Raw genomic sequence first — 18,637 nt, 5'->3', positions numbered from 1 at the left:
ACTAGAAAACATGTAAAGACTTAACTTTTATAGTAAAATACAAAAATTATTTTTTTTAGTGTAAAGTTCTAATTATAAATCTCACCGATCATAGTGGAGAATTACATTTCAATAATACTATGTAAAAATTAGAGCCTAATCCAATGATTCATGGGTTGTGATTACAATTTTACCAAAACAACTCAAAAATAAAAACTAATTAAACACCTCAAAATCATCTTTAACTTTTACAAAGTACTCTTTCTTGTTCACAATCTATCAATTTACTTATGGAAACATTTAAATAAGACTTAAATAAAAAAGATATTTTTTAATGAAACAGTTTTTTTTGTTTGATTTTTAAGTTTTAAAGACAATTCTTAACTAATCACCATAAAAATGTTTATCGTATTTACAAAATATTCACCATGCTTGTTTTTATGATAACAACTCCTCTGTGGTCATTAATTCGGGTGGATAAACCTAAATTTTGCACTAATGATAATTTTAGTAAATTATCATAATGATATTACCTATTATGTTTGAAGATGTTTCTTTTCAACTTTCAGTATGTCTCTATACTTGCTTAGCTTTATAAATATAGTTTAATATTAAGATTGGTGTTCATTTTTTTTCTTTATTGATATAGTGAAGAATTTAAGGGACCCTCATTTATCTAGTTGGACCTTAAGGGACCCTCATTTATCTAGTTGGACCTTAAGGGACCCTCATTATAAGGGTTAGTATGAATGTAATTAGTTTTTAAGAATACTTGTATAATTTCTATTTTTGTGTTTAAAGAGATGTTTTTGCGAGAAATTGTGTGATCAGAATTAATATGGATGGTCAGGGTTTGTTTCTGCTTTGGAGAATGGGGTTGTCATGCACTTTTACCACGAGATAAATTTATGGCTTGAATTTATGGTTGTCTTGTAGAGGCCTAAACTAAGAAAAGAATAAAAAGAAAAGTGCATATGAAATGGTGGAATAAGACTAATTTGTGTATCTAAAGAAAAGTGCATATGATATGGTGGAATAAGACTGAAATAGGTAGCAAAAATACAGGTAACTCAAATCGAGCCCTTTGAACTTGAATATGCAAATCTTTAATCAATCCTTTAGCTTTCATATAATTGCCATTTCCCACCATAACTTTGACAAAGGAGTTGGTTTCATGTTCAACTTAAGAAACATAGCAATTCGTTGCTGTAAGAAATTATCCGAACAACCTCCATCAACTAATACTGTGATTGGCAAAGAGTTAAAGTGAGCAAAAAACGGATAGTGCAAACACCTAAGCCTCCCTTCATAGCATTTAAGGATAAATGGTGATTATCTTATAATCCATCTTCACTAGTTGTATGAGTGATAGATTATAGATTTTCAATATCATTATCATGATCAAAATCCTCCTCTTCAGCTTGTAACATCAACAACTGCCTATTAGCACACTTATGATTGAAAGTAAACTTCTCATCACAAAAATAGCATAAACATTTTTCTCTCCACAATTGCATCTCCGCAGGTGTAATTTTTTTGAATTAGACTGGCGTAGTGGAGGACTGGTAGGTGTGGGAAGAAGCAAAGGTAAAGCTTGTTTTCCTGTATTCTTTGCTGCAGTAAGATTTGCGCTGGTAGATGACAATGGAGAATATCTATGAATATATGTGGTAGAACGTTGATGCACCATAGGAGCATACTTTTCTTCATACAATTTGGTCAAAGACATAGCACGCAAAAGATTAGTAGGACATTGGCTACTACATCCCGTCTAATTAATATCCCGATTTAAACCACTTAAGAAACAATTTAACATCGCGCCATCCGTAAGACCCTCAGATCTATTGGCTAGGGCCATGAATTTGAGGTAGTACTCTGAAACTATTCCTGACTGATACAGTTTGAACAATTCTGCAGTAGGTGAGTCAAAAGGAGATGGTCCAAAATGGCTCTCCAAAGCTCTCTTCAAATTTGACCATGTGCGAATGACCGCCATACGATGTAACATTTGAAACCACAGAATCACATCCTTCTCAAAATGAATAGAAGTTATCTCAACTCTTTCTTGATCAGGAGTATGATGATAATTAAAAAACTGCTCAGCTTTGAAAATCCATTCTAACACTGGTGTTGTGCCATCAAAGTGAGGAAAACCCAAATATATGTTGTGGACCAACAACGCAGAAGCAGATGGAGTCACCAGCAACGGCGAACCAGTTGAGTTCGAAGCATTAATGTGCCGATTGTCACCATGTGTTAACGAATCGAACAATTTCTGCATCTGATCCATACGGTCAATGTTAGTTGTTTGAAATTGAATGAGCAAATCGCGGTTGGCTTTATCACGATCCGGTTATTTCTCGATCCAATTCAAGATGGAAGTGAGCTGAGTTTGCATGTCTTTCATCCGAGTATTTTCAGCCATTGACGACAATGAAAGAACCAAATGTAACGGGGAACATTTATTGAAACAGAATGCAACAGTAAACTCTTTGTAAATGGCTTACAACTTAATCAACAATGCCACAAAAATCGAATAGAAAATTTCACAAGACTATTCAATCAAGAATTCCCCATGTATAAGGTTCAACCTGAAGAAGAAGAAGAGAAGAAAAGGATAAGTGAGTGGGTTTAGATGCAAAGAGAGAGAATCAGAATTCAGCAGAGGAAACAGAAATTGGTTCATACCAGAATGCCCTTCTTCTCACCGAACAAAATCCTTTAATAGCACATTCTCCCTACGTGCTCTCACCCTTTTACATGTGTCATTTTTCATCTTTTCTTCTTCCACGTGTCCCTTGATGACAAATGCATTTCCCTCCAAATCTCCTTCGCCCTTGGTCGTTCGGTGCAGGCGTCCTCTACCTTTTGGTGCATCAGTACTCTACCGATCAGTACTCTACCGATCAGTACAGAGGTCCTCGACCGTTCGGTGCAATCGTCCTCTCCCCTTCGGTGCATCAGTACTCTGTTGTCTAACATAAATGTATATAAAGAATTTATGTATATAATTTAAACTTTTTGTTCTATGTCCTTTTATATATATATATATATATATATATATATATATATATATATATATATATATATATATATATTGGTGAAACTAGGATTGTAGTGATGGTTTCAGTTGATGCAAAATGATTGAAAACTATTGATTGACAACACCTTTTTCCATGTTTGTGGATATGTAAAATGTTTTCCATGCACATACTTACTATTCACAAATATCACTCACATTTTGCATATTTTGCACATTTTGCACATTTTGCACATTTGCCAAAAAAGAATATACCGATCTGAATAAGATGAAAATGCCTTTGAAAACAGTAAATGTTTGTTAAACTTTTTCTGATTGTTCAAAAACTTGATCGTTGCCACGAGATGCATTAAATGTTTTCATAGACAAATTAACATTAATATCAGGAATTAAAAACCCAATTTTTATTAAAAGAATTTGCACGCATTATTTTCACAAAGAGAAATGTTATAATCTAATGTCTAATTATATTTTTGATGAATTAAAAAACACAACAATGATAAGAAATTGTGAATTTTCCAGACTATATAAAATTATTTGATTTCTTGAGCATCGAGTTTTAAGGTGAATGATGTAATGCATGCCTACAGCTAACCCCGCAAACTTTTGAAACTATCTCCATATTTGGTTACCAAAACACGTTCTTTTGTGAATACTTCATTTTTTATTATTTTATTATAAAATTGGTTTTCTATGCAATCCAAATGAAGTAATCTTTTTAACTTACACACTTTGTTTTTTCAATGGCAGAATTTGAATTTTACCAAGTTTGGTATTAACACAAGGTGTGAACAAGAACAACCAAAATAAAGTATCAAAATCACTAAGACAATATTATCCCTACCTCCTTTACTACATTTACCTGCTTATAGTATAAAATATATTAAAGAAATACATTACAGTTCATCATATATATAATTAATAACACTCGACATTCCAACACCCAAACTACTAAAAAATAAGTTTAATAATATATAACACATATATAAACTTACCTTTTGAAAAATGTGTTTCACTTATTCCACTTCAATAGTAATTGTCGCAACCGGAATCGCGACGGGACGACGATCCAAATAAGAAACGGGTTTGGAAAAGAGATTTGGAGTCGCCACCATAGTTTATTATGGAAAACTATGGAAAAACCTCAAAACGATAAAGCACGGTCCACGAAAACCAAAGATTGGGTTCGGGAGTCGGTTACGCGTGGGGAAGGTGTTAGCACCCCACAACGCCTGCCCTAAGGCAGTACCTTTAACTAAATGCATGAATATGATGTGGTTTTTCAAAGTGTTTAATTATCCCCTAAAATAAAATTCTAAATAAACAAAATATATTTTTTAGTTTTTTTGGGCCCGACAAGGATTGACCTTGCTCCTACGTATTCTCATTCAAAATGAGAAATCAGGGTTACGTAGTTCTAGCTTGAAAGACTGTTTGTTGTGTGAAACTAGATGTTTTTAATTTTTGAAGATTTTATGTTTTTAATATTTTCAAGAAAAAGAAGGTAATGAGTACTAGGCCGACGCGAACGGTCGCACGAGTATTCATACCTTTAAAATGATATTTAAATATTTTTAATTATTATATTTTTTTTTTAAAAGAGAGATAACGATATTAAGCACTAGGACGATGCGAACGATCACACGAGTACTCATACCGTTATCTACTTATTTAGGAAAACTTAAGAGTATTGAGTGCTAGGCTGATGCGGACGATCGCACGAGCACTCATACCCTCGTTTAATATTACATAAGAGAGAAAGGTATTGAACACTAGGACGATGCGAGCGATCACACGAGTGTTCAACCTTTAAAACATATTTTTGAAATTTTATTTAAGAAGAAGAAAAGGTTTTTAGCACAAGGACGACGCGAACGGCCACACGTGTGCTTAACGTTCAAAACGTATTTCTTTTGTAAATTTATTTAAGGAAGAAGAAAAAGGTTTTTAGCACAAGGACGACGCGAGCGGTCACACGTGTGCTTAAACCTTTAAAACATATTTTTGTAAATTTATTTAAGAAAAGAAGAAGAGGTTTTTAGCACAAGGACGACGCGAGCGGTCACACGTGTGCTTAAACCTTTAAAACGTATTTTTGAAATTTTATTTAAGAAAAGAAGAAAAGGTTTTTAGCACAAGGACGACGCGAGCGGTCACACGTGCGCTTTAAACCTTTAAAACTTTTCTTATAAATTCTTTTTATTTAAACTATCAATATTGTATTATTAAATATATATTTTAGGATAAGTGAATGTCTAAAATAAATAAATAGAATAAAATAAGACAATAAAGAAAGATAAATAAACAAAAAAAGAAATGGGAAAGGCTGGACGAACGTTGGGGACAGTATTCAGAATGACGAGCGTTCGTTGGGGAGAGGACGAACGTTGGGAAATTAAGGCTGAGTAACGAGCGTTCTTTGGTTCGGAAACGAACGCTCGTTCGTTTGGAGAGAGGACGAACGTTGGGAAATTAAGGCTGAGTAACGAGCGTTCTTTGGTTCGGAAACGAACGCTCGTTCGTTTGGATAACGAGCGCTCTTCAGGGAGAAGATTTGAACGAACGGTCAAGAATGCTTAAGGTAACGAGCGTTCGCTAGTTTGGATAACGAGCGCTCGTTGGTGCGAAGGTTGAGCGAACGGTCAAAAAGTCTTAAAGATAACGAGCGTTCGCTCGTTTGGATAACGAGCGCTCGTTGGTGAGAGTGCTGAGCGAACGGTCAAAACGTCTTAAGGATAACGAGCGTTCGCTCGTTTGGATAACGAGCGTTCGCTCGTTTGGATAACGAGCGCTCGTTCGTTTGGAATGTTGAACGAACGGTCGAAAAGTCTTATGGATAACGAGCGTTCGCTCGTTTGGATAACGAGCGCTCGTTGGTGAGAGTGCCGAGCGAACGGACGTTTTGAACGAAAGCAAAATAACGAACGCTTGGATCGAAAGCAAAATAACGAGCGCACATTGGTAAAGATAGTGAACGGACGTTCAAAAATGCAAGCTTAAGGACGAACGCTCGTTGTATGAAAAGAGGAACGGACGTTCAAAAATTGAAGCTTAAGAACGAACGTTCGTTATTGAAATGGCGAACGGACGTTCAAAAATGGATGCTTAAGGACGAACGTTCGATATTGTCATGACGAACGGACGTTCAAATGTGGAAGCTTAAGGACGAACGGTCTTTCGTTTGTATAACGAACGCTCGTTAGGTAGAAGCTGACCGAACGGTCAGAAAAAAGCTTAAGTTTTAACGAACGCTCGTTTGTTTGGATAACGAGCGTTCGTTGTGGGGGAATGGTGAAAGGACGCCAACTAACGAGCGCCCCACAAAAGGCCCAATGCACCAGACGTACGCCCATTTCTGGGCTTGGCCCAGTCCAATGCTTTCTAACCTAGAATTTTCTAGGGGTTCAGGAGGTTCATCCTCATTCCCACTCCCCAGCTCACGTCTTCTCTGACCCAAGGTCCCCAGCTCTGCACCACGAACTCACCACCGCCTCTACCATAACCGGCCACCGTCACTTCAAACAGAACGCGCCTTAGCCTCGCCGGCGACACCTCGCGCCACCAGAACCACCACCAGCCACGACGTCACCGTCTCCGCCTTTCTCTTTTCGACAACAGCGATTTTCAGGGAGGGTCCTCCTCCGCGTTCATCTCCACGGCCACCAGATTCCCTTTCAACAGCTCGGGCTGCCGGGACTCAACGCCGTCGCGCCCCTAACCTCACCGGTGCCATCAACGCCACTCTTCTTCTTCCCCATTCGAGGATTTTCTCGAATGCCAAATGCTCCCCGCAACACCACTTTTCCTCTCTGCCTCTCCTAATCTTTATTGTTTATTGATTGATTTTAATGTTGATTGAATCTGGTCCATTTGGTATCGGAAACGATGAGTGCGTAGTGTGCATATGAGCATGAGTGAGATGGATGATTCTGTGACAATGGTATATGGGCTGGCTAGACAGGGGTGCATGGAGTTTATGCAGTAAGCATACATGACCACACAGGGGAGCAAGATGCTTACCTCTCAGAGCTCTAGGGCTGCTGCTTGCTGCAAGAATCCGGTGACTTCCTCTCCTTCCTCCTCTGGCCTTTGTCTTTCTTTTCCGGTGCCAATGGTGATCTTCTATGATGATCGCTGCAGATGAACGTCCCTCCTGTGCCCCCTTTCCCTTTTTTTTCTCTGACTCCACAAAATCCTGCCCCAAAGATCTCTGGAAAATCCTCTCCGCTAACCACCTTGTCCCCCCCCCCAAGATCTTGGGAAAAATCCTTTCCTAACCACCTGGTCCCCTCACCCTAGACACGTATTCCATACCATTTCCCACGTTTTCCTCTTTTTCTATTTTTTATTTTTTATTTCAATTTTATTTTATTTTTTTTTATTTTATTATTATTATTTTTTACTTTATTTTTAATTTTAATTTTATTTTTCAATTATTTTGACTAATTAACTCTATTAAAACAAAATGAATATAAAAAAATAAAATAGAAATTAAATTAAAAGCAAAGATCTAAATACAGTGAAATAGAATAAAACAAAAGATAAAAATGAAATAAAATGAAAATAATAGAAAACCAATAAAAACACATTTTTTCAACCCGGACAAAATTGGTGTTGACAGCTGCCCCTCTTTACTTAGATATTACTAAATAATATGAAAATTTAATCTTTTCGTATTATTTAAGTAAAGCTAAGTAAAGATAAAGACACTAATTTTGTCCGGGTTTCAATCATGAAAGAACAAACAAAATGTTCAAGTCCCGATGCCAAACGACCAATGTCAAGTAAAGTATCAGTAACAAAAAACTAAAACCTGGATTTGACCATTGCCTCGCAGAGGGCCAAACTCACAGAACAAAATTTAAATCCGACCATTGCCATGCAGAGAGTCATAACAGAAAATTAAAACCTGGATTTGACCATTGCCTCGCAGAGGGCCAAACTCACAGAACAGAAATTTAAATCGACCATTGCCATGCAGAGGGTCGATAACAGAAAATTAAAACCTGGATTTGACCATTGCCTCGCAGAGGGCCAAACTCACAGAACAGAAATTTAAATCCGACCATTGCCATGCAGAGGGTCGATAACAGAAAATTAAAACCTGGATTTGACCATTGCCTCGCAGAGGGCCAAACTCACAGAACAGAAATTTAAATCCGACCATTGCCATGCAGAGGGTCGATAACAGAAAATTAAAACCTGGATTTGACCATTGCCTCGCAGAGGGCCAAACTCACAGAACAGAAATTTAAATCCGACCATTGCCATGCAGAGGGTCGATAACAGAAAATTAAAACCTGGATTTGACCATTGCCTCGCAGAGGGCCAAACTCACAGAACAGAAATTTAAATCCGACCATTGCCATGCAGAGGGTCGATAACAGAAAATTAAAACCTGGATTTGACCATTGCCTCGCAGAGGGCCAAACTCACAGAACAGAAATTTAAATCCGACCATTGCCATGCAGAGGGTCGATAACAGAAAATTAAAACCTGGATTTGACCATTGCCTCGCAGAGGGCCAAACTCACAGAACAGAAATTTAAATCCGACCATTGCCATGCAGAGGGTCGATAACAGAAAATTAAAACCTGATTTGTAACTTTGAAAAGTTGATAAATGCCGAGTTAAATGAAGATTTTGCAAACAATTCTCCTCGCTTCCTCTGAGATGATGTTATGTCATGATGATGCATGAATGCATAGACACATGAGACTTTCATTTTGTTCTTTTCTTTTCTCGCTTTTCATCATTTTTTTTTTTTTTTTTTTTTGAAATTCCATGCTTGGAATCCATTGTTAATATTGTCATCAAACACAATGTACGTTCAAAACGCATTCCTAAAAACAACGTTGATAGGTATAGAACCCTTTGATGAGCAGGAAGAAAGTGTAACCCTGAGTTAAAATTCTTTTTATCGCTTTTTGCAATCCAAATTAACTTGAACCCTGTAGAATGTGGAAGAATGGTTATGAAAAGCAAATGAATAATGATTAACGTATGTGTGTCCCTCCTTTGGGGAAAAGTGCTATTAACATGTTGTGCTCCCATACTGCCCCAATTTTGCACAATGGAAAAGTGAAAAGATTTGGGTATGAAGGATTCCCCCAAATTGGATGATCTTCGATTGACAGGGAGACTTTTTTTTTTTTTTTTTTTTTTTTTTTTTTTTTGAAAATAACACTGAATTGTGTCGTTCACCACATTATTCTGTTTCAAAGTTAAATTCGTGAGAAAGATTAGGACCAACAGTCTTCAGTCAGTGTGGACTTTTATTGGCTTGTACCGTGGCTAAAGGTCAAAGGGTTTTGAAAAAAAGGATAACAAAGGCCCAAATAAGTGTTTGACGGTTAAAGTCTTTAAACAAGAATCATTTGCAGGGTGCCCAGTCAATTGTCCCTAGGGATTTGAACTTCAAGCATATTTATTGTTGTTTTTTCTTTCTTTCTCTTTGGATCATTCTTTTCGTTGCCCCTGTTGTGGTCCTTTATGATACTTTCCTTTTCATTCTTTTTTCTCAACTTTGGATGCTTGTGATGTACCCTTTTAAATTGACGTCGACATGCTAATGATTCTTGTCTAGGGTGATGAAAACAATTATGAATTTTGGCTCAAAAGGGGTGCAATTGGATGAACTGTTTCTTGACGATTGGATAACGAAAAACGGCCACACGTCACTCCGAATCTTGTTTGTCTGACTTTCTCTTGAATTTAAACCTGAAACTAAACTATGTAGTGCTTGACACATCAATTTCATTTTTTTTTTTTTTTTTTATCTCCCTAATCAATGGATTATCGGTGGTATGTAACATGATGAAAACTGCCCCAATATTAGGCATATGGCGAAATCCTTCGTCTTGTGAGAAACGAAAAAGTTAGGGTTCAAGTAATGTGAATGCAGATGCTTTATCAAGAAAAGAACACCGGTTACACCCAAAACCTTGAATCAGGGAAGTATTCACCAACGGTATTTTTCAAAACTGTTTTCGAAAATACTATGTCTTTGACAACTTTATTAACAACAAACTCAACATGTAACCCTTTTTTTTTCGTTTTTCCTTTCCGACATCCTCCAGGACCGAGCTCGCCAACCTGATATACCTGTGATGCTTTTATCAACACGCGTTTACTTATTTTCATTTTCATTTTCACTTAACTACTTAACAGCTCAGCGTGACATGCAATATTTCAGATGGAATGCAAACCAAAATATGAATGAACTCACGTGAAATTTATTTATTGAATAAAACACAGAGTACAATAAGCGTTGAAGATAATATCAACATCCCTTTAATAGCAACCACTATCACGGAATCATCATGCGTAAAACTTTTTTACTGCATCAGAATTAACTGGCAATGGTAACTCCTCTCCGTCCATTCTTGTGAGAATTAGTGCCCCACCAGAAAATGCTTTCTTCACTACAAATGGCCCTTCATAATTTGGAGTCCATTTGCCTCTATGATCTTTTTGTATAGGTAGGATCTTTTTCAACACCAGCTCACCTTCATGAAATTCTCTTGGCTGTACCTTTTTGTCAAATGCCTTCTTCATTCTTCTTTGATACAATTGTCCATGGCATACTGCTGTTAGTCTCTTTTCATCGATGAGATTGAGCTGGTCGAAACGAGCTTGAACCCACTCAGCCTCCTCTAATTGGGTTTCCATTAAAACTCGTAAGGACGGAATTTCCACTTCAAACGGAAGTACTGCTTCCATTCCATATACAAGCGAGAAAGGCGTTGCCCCAGTCGATGTTCGTACCGAAGTGCGATAACCATGTAAAGCAAAAGGAAGCATTTCATGCCAATCCTTATACGTGACCACCATTTTCTGCACAATCTTCTTGATATTTTTGTTAGCAGCCTCTACTGCCCCATTCATCTTTGGACGATAAGGAGAAGAATTAAGATGATGAATTTTGAACTCCTCACATAATTCTGTCATCATCTGGTTGTTCAAGTTAGTGGCATTATCAGTGATGATTCTGTTAGGGATCCCGTATCTGCAAATCAACTCCCTTTTTATGAACTTGGTCACTACCTTTCTAGTCACATTAGCATAAGAAGCGGCCTCAACCCATTTTGTGAAGTAATCGATTGCAACTAATATGAAACGGTGTCCATTTGACGCCTTTGGCTCTATAGCTCCGATAACATCTATTCCCCACATCGAAAAGGGCCATGGTGCAGACAACACGTTCAAGGTCGTGGGTGGAACATTGATATTACTTGCGTATACCTGGCATTTCTCACACTTTCTCACATGTGTACAGCAATCATTTTCCATAGTCAACCAAAAATACCCCGCTCTCAGTATCTTCCTGGCCATTGAGTGCCCATTCATGTGCGTGCCAAATGTACCCTCGTGTACTTCTTTTAGTATCAGGTCGGCTTCTTTTGCATCTACGCATCTAAGGAGAACCATGTCATGATTCCTCTTATATAGAATATCCCCACTCAAAATGAAACTGCCAACCAACCTCCTTAACGCCCTTTTGTCGTTTTCTGATGCCTTCTCTGGATATTCTCGGGTCCTAAGATAATGCTTGATATCAAAGTACCAAGGTTTACCATCTACCTCCTCTTCGATGAAATGACAATACACTGGCTTTGCATGACTCTTCATTTCAATCATTGGCAATTCTGCATCTTGATCAACTTCAAACATCGATGACAAGGTAGCCAATGCGTCTGCTAATTGATTATCTTCTCTCGGTATATGATTAAACGTGATGGAATCGAAATACTCAATTAATCCCCTGATGTAAGCTTGGTATGGAATTAATTTAGTATCCCTAGTCTCCCATTCTCCCTTCAATTGATGGATGACCAAAGCTGAATCTCCATATACATCCAGAATTTTTGCTTTAGACTCTATAGCTGCTCGAATTCCCATGGCACAGGCTTCATATTCTGCGATATTATTCGTGCAATTAAAACACAACCTTGCCGTCATTGGAATGTATTGATTCTTAGGAGAGATAAGCACTGCCCCTATTCCATGCCCCATTACATTCGATGCCCCATCGAATAATACAGTCCACGCTTTTTCATCTTTGTCCTCTTTATTCTCAGCAAATAAAGCCATGATATCTTCATCAGGAAATTCAGGTTGCATTGGCTGATAATCATTAATGGGCTGATGGGCTAAATATTCCGCTAAAGCGCTACCCTTGATAGATTTCTGAGTAACATATACAATGTCGTACTCCGATAGTAGCATCTGCCATCGAGCTATTCTTCCAGTGAGAGCGGGCTTTTCGAAAATATACTTGATAGGATCCATTTTAGATATCAACCAAGTAGAGTGGCTCAACATGTATTGCCTTAGACGATGAGTAGCCCACGCCAGTGCACAACAAGTTCGTTCTAACGACGAATATCGTTGTTCGCAATCTGTGAATCTCTTGCTCAAGTAATATATAGCATGCTCTCTTTTCCCATCTTCATCATGCTGACCCAATACACAACCCATTGAATTATCCAATACGGTCAAATACAAAATGAGCGGCCTTCCTGGCATAGGTGGACGCAATACAGGAGGGTCTTGCAGGTATTGTTTGACCTTTTCAAAAGCAACTTGACAATCTTCATTCCAGACTACGGCCTGGTTTTTCCGTAGTAACTTGAACATTGGTTCACAAGTATCAGTTAATTGGGAGATGAACCTAGCAATGTAATTCAATCTTCCCAAAAACCCTCGAACCTCCTTTTCTGTTCTGGGCGCAGGCATTTCCGTTATCGCTTTTACTTTGTCCGGATCAACTTCTATCCCTCTTTGACTAACAATGAAGCCCAACAATTTTCCAGACTTTACTCCAAACGTGCATTTGGCAGGATTTAACCTGAGTTTGTACTTTCTCAGTCTCTCAAATAATTTCCTTAGATTGAAAATATGTTCCTCTTCTGATTCAGACTTTGCAATCATGTCATCCACATAAACTTCAATTTCCTTATGCATCATATCATGAAAAAGTGTCACCATTGCCCTTTGGTATGTTGCCCCAGCATTCTTGAGTCCGAAAGACATAACCTTATAGCAGAATGTTCCCCATAACGTGATAAAGGTCGTTTTTTCCATATCTTCCGGTGCCATTTTAATTTGATTGTATCCCGAGAATCCATCCATGAACGAAAACAACGAAAATTTGGCCGTATTATCAACCAGAGTATCGATGTGCGGTAACGGGAAATTATCTTTCGGACTTGCACGATTTAAATCACGATAGTCAACACACATTCGAACCTTCCCATCCTTCTTAGGCACTGGTACAACATTCGCTACCCATTGTGGGTATCTTGCCACGGCCAAAAATCCTGCGTCAAATTGCTTTTGGACTTCTTCTTTAATTTTTAGTGACATTTCCGGCTTCATTCTTCTTAGTTTTTGCTTGACTGGAGGGCATTCTGGCTTGAGTGGGAGCTTATGCTGCACAATATCGGTATCCAGACCCGACATGTCATTGTAAGACCACGCGAACACATCTTTAAACTCCTTCAACAGGACACGCAATCTTTCCCTCACTTCCGTTTTCATACTAGTACCGATTTTCACTTCCTTTATCTCATCCTTCTCTCCCAAGTTGAGTATTTCAATCTCCTCCTGATGGGGTTTTATCTCCTTAGATTCTTGTTCCACTAATCTCAACAGTTCTGGAGAGGGTTCCACATCATCTTCGAAATCATCTTCCGTATTATTGATAGGGTGCTCAAAATTAGGAACATTGATATCATTATTTTCAAAACAATCATTGTCACATCTGCATCATTTAAATTTATGAAAAAGTATAAATAAATAAGATAAACAAAAAATGCCAAATGATGATGAAATGCAACTTTATTGTCACGCTGAGTGAAAAGTAAAAAGAATCAATCCGCAAAACTTTAGTTCTAAAGCCCCAATCGAAACTATGAGCTTAATTAAAACTATTACATTTTGTTCACATTAAGCATCACAGGTAGATCCAATGTTTCCCAATTGTTGAGTTGAGTATCAGGGGAGCAAGCCCACACAAAGCTCGAACTTTGAGGCCTTTCTTCATCCTCCACGGCTGCTATCTGGCCAATGTTGATCCACCCAGCACTGCGGAAGCTTTCCTTGATGTCAACAATGTGAATTTTGCTCTCTCTGGGCCCTCGTCTTTCTGCACGGGCCAAACTGCGCTCTTTTCTTTCTTCAATCATCCTTTTCCTGTCTTCCCGGGTAGGTTTGTACCCCAAGCCATATCTGTTCTTGTTTTCAACGATCTCCAGAGGGAATGCTCGCCCTTGCCGATATTTGCCCAAACCTTCCCCATATACATAGCCCTCTTTCATCATAATAGAAGCACATGATAAACGAGGATTTACTGGAAACTGTTCCACACAAGCATTTCCCACAATCTCCAACGATTGAAAGGCTATCTCGAGAGCTTCTTCAGCCGCTTCGATGTATCGTGTGGATGATGGCCCACTCACCAGAAAATCCTCTTCTCCTGATACTATCACTAGTTTATCTCCCATCACGTACTTCAACTTCTGGTGTAATGAAGAAGGCACAACTCCCGCCGAATGAATCCATGGGCGTCCCAACAGACAACTGTAAGCTGGCAGGATATCCATAACCTGGAATGTTATTTGAAATACACAAGGGCCAACTTGTATTGGCAATTCCACCTCTCCCATCACTTCTCGTTTGCTACCATCAAACGCTCTCACAATCATTGAACTCGGCCTCATATGCATTCCTTCGCAAGGTAGCTTTTCCAGAGTTGCTTTCGGCATGACATTCAAGGAGGACCCATTGTCCACTAAAACACGCGCTATAACATGATCCAGGCATTTCACAGAGACGTGAAGAGCCTTGTTATGCCCTCTTCCTTCAGCAGGTATCTCTTCATCCGTAAAGGTGAGATAATTATTAGCAACAATATTGCCAACAATACCCTCGAATTTATTCAACGAAATACCTTGCTCCACATGAGCCTCACTGAGTATCTTCATTAGCAACTTTCTGTGTGATGCCGAATGCATGAGCAAATCTAACAAGGATATGCGAGCAGGCATATGGTTTAACTGTTCCACCACCTTATATTCGCTTTGTTGTATGAATTTTAAAAATTCAATAGCCTCCTCTTCAGAAACCTCTCTCTTCTCTTCCTTGTCGGGGATTTCCTCTGTCTGTGCCCCCTTCCCCTTTAAGAATTCTTTTGCTTTCGCGGCTATCGTTGCTTCATTATCATTAACCCTTTCTCGTGCCAACTCAGGTGATGTGAAAATTCGACCACTCCTAGTCATTCCCCCTATCCCTGATATGTTTTTGACGACAGGGTCAACGCTTTGCGTTTCGCCTGACGCATACGTCCCATATCTCCATGGGACGGCTTTTTCGTTCTTGTAAGGAAAAGGGGCTGGTACATGAATAACCACAGGCGACCTTCCTTGAGTTGGTGGAATAGAGGTAGTCTTAGTGAAACGAACCACCAATGGTTCTGGTACAATCATGCCGGATTCATCACCAGTTTGTGCAAATACCTCTCCCTCCTCATTCTTGTAACATACCTGCATCAGACCACAATCTAGCAGGTCTTGCAGAATTTCTTCAAATTCAACACACTCCTCAATAGAGTGCTCAGCCTCTGGGTGGAGCGCGCATGCCATACTCTCATCATAATCACCCTTCAAGATACCCACTTTCAACAACGCCTCCAAGATAAACCTCCTAGAGCTCTTAACTTCTTTCACATTTCTCACCAGCTCATGTTCTTTCACTTCGACAGCATTCGTCGAAGCACTTCCATGCCCAGATAAAGGATTGGACTCGACACTAGGCTTATCCTCTTGGAACTTTAACCACCCAGAATCAATTAGAGTCTGCACTTTATGCTTGAAAGCCAGACACCTCTCAGTGGAATGACCAGCGGCCCCTCCATGATAACTACATTTTGCCTCTGCATCATAGCCTCTTGGGTACGGAGGCTGCAAAGGCTTCAGGGGACAAACGACAACTAGCCCTTGTTTGATAAGCTGAGGCAATAATTCCGTATAAGTTGTAGGAATTGGAGTAAAGTTAACAAATTGGTTCCTTCTTGGGTAAGTATTTTGGCCCGCATTCTGATTTGGACCTGCAATTGCCCCAGCCCTCCAAGTATCAGTTGGGGGCAATGGCGGTTGATAATACCCTTGTTGTTGTTGAGGCCTGGCTTGATGAGCAAACGCCGCATTAGCTGCAAGAGGGGGTTGCCCCAAGTATGGTCGGAAGCTATGAGCGGAAGCTTGACCTCTCCATACAGGCATTGCTGATGCCGCATGTACATCCCCTTCCTTCTTCTTTTCCGCATTGAAATTGGTTTTTTTGTAATTTGCAGTTGCGGGCGAACTGTATGCAATTTTCCCACTTTTAACCCCAATTTCTATCCTTTCGCCTATTATAATGATATCAGCGAAATTGGCAGACACGTTCCCGACCATGTGCTCGTAAAATGGCGGCTGGAGAGTGTTCACAAACATTGCCACCATTTCTCTATCATACAAAGGTGGTTCGACTTGTGCAGCTAACTCTCTCCACCGTTGGGCATACTCCTTGAAAGTTTCGTTGTCCTTCTTTGACATATTTTGCAGCTGTAAACGATCTGGTGCAACATGGGTATTGTATATGTACTGCTTCACAAAAGCATCAGCCAAGTCCGCCCAACAACGAATTCGAGCCGGCTCCAAATGGGTATACCAATTTAATGCCACTCCAGCCAAACTATCTTGAAAAACATGAATGAGCAGCTGCTCATCATAAGCATATGCAGCCATCTTTCTGCAAAACATGGTCAGATGGTTCTTAGGGCATGTATTTCCCTTATACTTCTCAAAATCTGGCGCCTTGAACTTATGTGGAATTTTGACGCCAGGAACCAAGCTCAATCTAGAAACATCCCCAAATCCATAACTTTCATACCCCTCAACAACCCTCAATCTTGCCTCTAGGCTCTCGAGTTTATCCTTTGCCCCGTCAACATTACCATTTACCCCCTGAAACGAGGTACGTGGTGCAGCCCCTGTAGAAAAGCCCTCTCCGGTAATCACAGGCGGCACCGGAGTTACTCGTATTCCATCAGACATGCTTGCATGCATTCCTTCATTTACCAGGGGTGCGGACATTACAACAGGTCCCTGAGTACTGATTGGCGGTATGTTGACAGTGGTAGGGAAAGAGAATGAAGCCTGCTCCCCTTCTGCGTATTCTCCCACAGGTGGGGTGTAACCTGGAGGTAATCCATACATTGGGAACGGAACAGATTGGCTCCCAGAACTGAACATCGGAGGGTAATATTGAGCACTTCCCTCGACTTGCGCCGGCGTCGCCCCTCCCGTAGTCTTTAGGGCTTCGAGAGCCGCCAAAATCTGGGCCATTTGATCCTTCAACTGGTTGACATCAGCCTTAATAGATTCGTGTGACTGCTCCCAATTCTCCATGACCTTTGAGTTAGCTCTGGTCCTGTACGGATGTCGTGGAAGATTTGCCGTTGTTTTCTCACTTGTACTGCTGCTTATTATTATTTTTTTTATTAAATTAAATTAGATAAGGATGAAAAATGCAAAACAAAAGAAAACATGATGCATGCTAGTGATAAGTGGAAATCACAGGATAACGATGACAATACTGATGGAAAATTAACACAAGCCGATACCAACAAACATCCCTTATCTTTCATTTAAAGGAAATTTGATCCATTACATAGTCTAAGGAACAAAACACATAATTCTGATGTACATCAATCCCGCGCCCGGGCAATGAAAGATCTCATCTCTCCCACCAACCATTTACAATGATTAATAAACAATTCTATTTCCGCTGGTGAGTTACAAAAATGAGTGCTTGCTTCAGCATTCGACACCATCCTGGGGATGTCTTCAATTGCCCCGTTTGCCAAGGCAGCCAACTGAGAGAATCTTTCCTTCCAGTGCTTTACAGCCATTTCTTGCTCGGCGATATGCTCTTCCATTCGCTTTATCAAGGCCTGATGCCTTTCTTCAAAATCTATCGACCTCCATCGCTCCTCCTGTTCCTCGATATATTCCTCCATTTGTTTTATCAGAGTTCGATGCTCTTCCTCCGCTTCTGTTAGCTTCCAACGCTCCCTATTCATATCCGCCTCAAACGACATGGCCATCTCTTTCATCTCATGCCCCGCTTTTTCTATCTGAATCTGCGCTTCTCTTAATCTCTTTAGGGCTTCTCGTTTATCTCTTTTGGCTTCTTCGTAGAGGTGCTTCCACTCCTTTCCCTCTTCTAAAGCCACCTTCTTCTCATTTACCCTCATGGATAATTCCTTACTCGCGGCAGCTAGATCCTGTTTTAATCGAAATGTGTAATCCCTCTCAGCCTTCTGGCTTTTGACAAGGTTTTCATAAGCCCGCGACTTTTCTTCATTATCATTTCTCATATCCACAAGATCATTACGCGCTCTTTGTAATTCATTCTCCAACCTAGCATTTCTCACCTTCAATTTCTCCATCTCAGCCTTCAATTGTTGCACCTCTTCACTTTCTGGAGCTTGAGATGGTCCTTCACTAGCTGATTGATCCTTGATTGGTTTGAAAGGCAGCTTGACTACTTTCACTCTCTCCAGAATCCAGGTGT

General features: G+C 39.6%; 1 protein-coding gene across 1 annotated transcript; it reads right to left on the bottom strand.

The window, feature by feature from the left end:
- Nucleotides 1-1,750: 1,750 nt before the first annotated feature.
- Nucleotides 1,751-17,154, bottom strand: LOC124824883 (uncharacterized). The gene is made up of 5 exons (XM_088112594.1): nt 17,140-17,154; nt 16,383-17,025; nt 13,958-16,229; nt 11,264-13,784; nt 1,751-2,260 (listed from the first exon to the last, which is right to left on the bottom strand). Exons 1-5 carry the CDS (start codon nt 17,152-17,154, stop codon nt 1,751-1,753), a joined length of 5,961 nt encoding a protein of 1,986 aa, XP_087968720.1.
- Between the last annotated feature and the right edge of the window lie 1,483 nt (nt 17,155-18,637).

The sequence above is a fragment of the Vigna umbellata genome, chromosome 4 (genome assembly GCF_029865625.1).
Source record: "Vigna umbellata cultivar VRB3 chromosome 4, Vumbellata_1.0, whole genome shotgun sequence".
Lineage (NCBI taxonomy): Eukaryota > Viridiplantae > Streptophyta > Magnoliopsida > Fabales > Fabaceae > Vigna > Vigna umbellata.
The sequence above is the reverse complement of the archived record's forward strand: the minus strand, read 5'-3'. Positions and strand labels throughout refer to the sequence as shown.